General features: G+C 38.8%; 1 protein-coding gene across 1 annotated transcript in view; it reads right to left on the bottom strand.

The window, feature by feature from the left end:
* LOC104542424 (rap1 GTPase-GDP dissociation stimulator 1-like) overlaps positions 1-4264 on the bottom strand; it is a gene marked incomplete at its 5' end in the record, with an annotated part of 21344 nt that overhangs the window by 4894 nt on the left and 12186 nt on the right. The window contains 1 exon segment of the mRNA XM_010186728.1: positions 3648-3773. Within this exon segment, the coding sequence (XP_010185030.1) occupies positions 3648-3773 (126 nt within the window).

The following is a 4264-nucleotide window of genomic DNA, read 5'->3' as shown; positions in this document are numbered from 1 at the left end:
AAGAGCGTATTAATTCTCCTTTCTCTGTGTTTTGGGAACCCTATCTCAAGACTTGCTAGAAGTATTAATCTGTGTGGTTGACATTTGGAAATAAACCTTAGTAAACTTTTGTGAAGAAGTGGAACTCTAACAATATGCTCTGGTTTAAGGCTGCTTGTTACTAAGGCAGAATACTCCCAAAGCTCTTAGAAGTTTAGCAGCAAAAGGAACTTTACTCATGCTCTCTCAATACTCTATCAGTCTAACACATGGTTCAATGTGAGTTTTACTGCAGTTTAGCAATGCATCTTCAAAGTGCTGTGGATCAAAAGCAAGTAGTGGAAAGTGATTTTCTAAGCAGAGGTTCAGCCCTGAGAACATCCTGGTAAATAACGGCTTCAGTTATTTCAGTTAGTTGATTCTGTTCAGTGCTGAAGACACTGAAATTCTACATCTTGGTTCAACTGGAATTTTATTCTAAGAGGAGGGTACCAAGAGAAAGATAAGAAAGTAGTAATGTGTACAACTTAAGCTGCCTTTTTGTGGGAACTGAGAGCTCCCTTATTCTTCTTTGAGCATAGAAAGAGCTGTTTTGTAAACTGCCAAACCACTGATTCCAGGTGTTCCAGTGGATCATGAACTGAGGATATAAATGCACGGCAGTTCCAGCTGGGCACCAGATTTAGTAACTGAGAGGTAAGAGTAGTCACAGGATGGGTGCTCATTTTTGGTGTAGAATTATTCTATTTGCAAAAATATACTGTGGTTATAAGACTTAATTCAAATTTATGAGTCTCATGTAGTTATTTGTAATTAAGGTGTTTTCTTGTTGATTTAATCTTGGTCATCTTGAGTCCTGTCCCATGCCCACCCTCCCATCCCTCCATGCTGGAGGACCAGAGCAGATGAGCATGAAATGGGCATCATGTGTTCTGAAGAAGGAAAGATGTAGTATAGGCCTTCATGGGAAGTTTACTTTGCCTAAGAAGGGCTTATAAAGTATCTGTGAACTTTTTCCAATCTTTTTCTGCTTTTCTAGTCTTTTAAAATAGTTACCAGCCTGAAGGAAAGTAACAAGGGAGATCCTTGCTCCTTTGGAAGCAAATTCAGAAAGGGAAATGTAGAGAAAAGCCTGCATGGTTCTGAAATACTGAGAAGTTTGTCTCTTAGAGCTTTGCTGAAGGAGACTTGAGGAAGAACCACTATTAACATCCAGAACAGATGGAGCAGGTTTGGCTGATAGGGGCATCACCCTGCTGCTGTCTCATTATCTGTCTCTTTCTGTGTGTCTTACGTTTGTTTTGAGATATTCTGGAAAGGGTCAAATAAGAGTGAGCACCAGAACATTAGTGTCAATAAACCACATGATTACTCTGGATATTTTGCAGAAACTGTAAGTCAACCTACATTCCTGTTTTGGGGAGGGAGATGAGGAAGGACGGAGACTTCCTTTTTTGTATTTGTCCAGTACATGAAGGAACAATCTACACATCAAAATACCTCAAGGAATCTGGGAGCTTCTATCCTAGCTGAACATGTTTGTTTTGAGATAAGAGTTACTTGTTACATAGCTGCTTGCGTAATATCTCCTGTAACAGAGAGGCTTTTGTGTCTAGATCAGATGTTGCATGTTAGTCTGAGGAGATCATGGTAATCCACTTTAGTGCAGAAAGCTGAAAGAGGTAAGAGGGTGGTGAATGGAACCAATTTAGGAGGTTTGTTCAAAGGAGGCATCTTAACCCAGTTTGACAGGGACTTCATGATATCTACCAGCAATAGAGCTCTGAGATAAAACCCAATTAGTTATTCTTAACAGGAACAGAAGGACCTTTTAACTTACAAAATGCTAATTTTGAATAAATTGTATGTATGATTGAACTTTCAGTTGAGCTGAAAGTCCTTTGGCTATTCAAGTGCACAATTTGTAATGCTTTTCTGAAGCAAAAGAGTGGAAAAACCAGGAGTTAATGTTAACATCTCTTTAGTGTAATGAAGCTGACAGATCTGACAGCAGTTTTCTACAGTTTGAAATAGGCCTACCTCTTCTAGTCTGCAGCCCTCAGCATGCCCAGTGATTGTCAAGAGTAATGAATTTATACTAGATAATACAATTAACTAATTTAGTGTGGACTTCTTAGAAGGTATGTATTCGTAAGAGTTTCAGGCTGAGGTAATTAAGGGCAATGCTAGCTCATGGGTAAACAGAATAGAAAGTAATTAAAGGTGGGAGAGTTGTGTGCTCATAGGCAGGAATGGGTAAACTTTGAATAATCTACATCTTTTTTTTTTTCTACTCTACACTTTGATATCTGTATTGCTTCAGATTCAGAAGTTGTACTGTTTTATGCGAAATTCTGACTTCATAGTAGGAGTGGTAAACGGCATTTAGGAAAAAAATTTAGTGTTTGATAATTTACATCTGAGTTATCATGATGTCTCAATTTTAAAAGCTAAATGGTCTCCCCTGTCACAACTCAGATATAACTTCAGAGAAATGACCTTCTAGTGACTTCCTTCAAAACCTAAGAGGAAGAAGAGGCTAAGTTTCTGTATATCTTGCAATGTCCATTTCCTACCACGGTATAATATAAGTGAAAGCAGTTTTTTACTGATCTGGGATCAGTGCAAATTAATCTGAGTGTTAGAACTAAATTATTTATCACACATATTTGAAAAAGGATGCAAGTAGCTTCTAATTGTAAGTCTTGTCAACAGTGGTGAAAATGAGTGCAGCATGGAATGTAGGAAGGAGAGTGAGGTTTTTTCCCCCTTCCAGGTAACTAAGGAATTTGTGTTTGTAATTGTTCCATACCAGCTGCCAGTTCCTATTGCAGAATGGTCATAACCAGATCTTTGATTCTGTTTGTGACCTATTTCTTGTTATTCCTGTACATCAAGGTGGTCTGTACTGATTAGTGTTCTGCAGCAGCTGCTCTGGTGATATGAGAGAATTAGAACAGTTAACACTAAAAACCCCACAGAACTTTGTTTTTGTGTTTATACTCTGGTAGGAAGCTAGATAACTCTAAGATATTGTAGTAGATCTTAACATAATTCTGACGTTGTGCACTTTGTTCCTCAGAATGCATCTATATGCAGAGTTCTGTTCACTTTGCATACCCACCTATGTGTAAAACTGAATGAAATGCAACTAGATAATGCTGTATTTCAACATGTAAAGTAAATTTAACATTTGAGCCACAACAGCAAGATAAACCTGGTAATATGTACAGAGAGACTGGGTGACTGGTAGAAATTAATATCTCCTGCTTCTCTCCACCTGAATTCCCTTTGATCCTTTTATATTCTCCAGTTCTTCTATTGATTTGCTTTCCTGTGATTTGGCACTTACATCCTTAGCCTGACTCTCTTCCATCATACTCATGCGTTGGTGGTGCATCTCTGGTGGAAATTTTAGGCCTTTGCTATTTCTCACTGACTACTGCAGGTTTTTCCATTTGGTTTGTTTCTGATCCACATCTGAGGCTGACTGGGTCAGTATGGAAAGTTTGCAGGCACCAGCCATCATCTCTGTTGGAACCTCTCCAGATTGAGTGGAATTAGGTTAGCAGGACACTTAGCCTGTAGTTTCCTTGCGCATCTGTTGTCTCACAGGGGAAGAGGAGGAGGGGGAGTATGACTGACATCAGTTATCAGTAATTCCCTACCTTGACCATCTGCTAACATCCGTAGTGTTCCAAGAAGTTTAAACTGCACAGGAGGCATCTCTGACTTTAGAAGTGCCTGAATCTGTTCTGCCACACCTTCCTCCAGCATTTGAACCTTGTTAACAACTAGCTCAGTAACTACACAAGCATTTGAAAATGCAGATATGACATCTGTTCTGAATTTTATGCTCTGTTACACCTTTTAGCAAAAGGTCCAGTTTGTTAGAGCACTCACAAATGAAGTCAGAGCTACCCAACTATTTAGACTTCTCTTTCCAGGAATTGTTGTTATGATATTTTGGTTACATTTGATCTTGGCCCTGCCTGGAATGAAGTACATGAAAGAAAATAAACGCAGCATTATTGTTTATTTTTCTAGTTGCAATAGATTACCCATCTTCTCACCCACTCACATGAGCCAGCCTTGCTATGCTTGCTCAGCTTAACTGAACTGGATGGCAGAAGTGATTTACATAGCCGTATATCTTGAGAATTAATTTCCTTTTTGTATATGAGCTCACAGATCACCTTTTGTTCATGCCTTTGTTTCTGTGCTTTTCTCTCGTAATTCTTGTGTCTTTGCTCTGGTCATTAGTGTGGTAACCCCAAGTAATAAT

The sequence above is a fragment of the Mesitornis unicolor genome, unplaced genomic scaffold, assembly GCF_000695765.1.
Source record: "Mesitornis unicolor isolate BGI_N332 unplaced genomic scaffold, ASM69576v1 scaffold1886, whole genome shotgun sequence".
NCBI classification, from domain to species: Eukaryota; Metazoa; Chordata; class Aves; order Mesitornithiformes; family Mesitornithidae; genus Mesitornis; species Mesitornis unicolor.
This window is presented reverse-complemented; position numbering and strand designations above follow the sequence as displayed.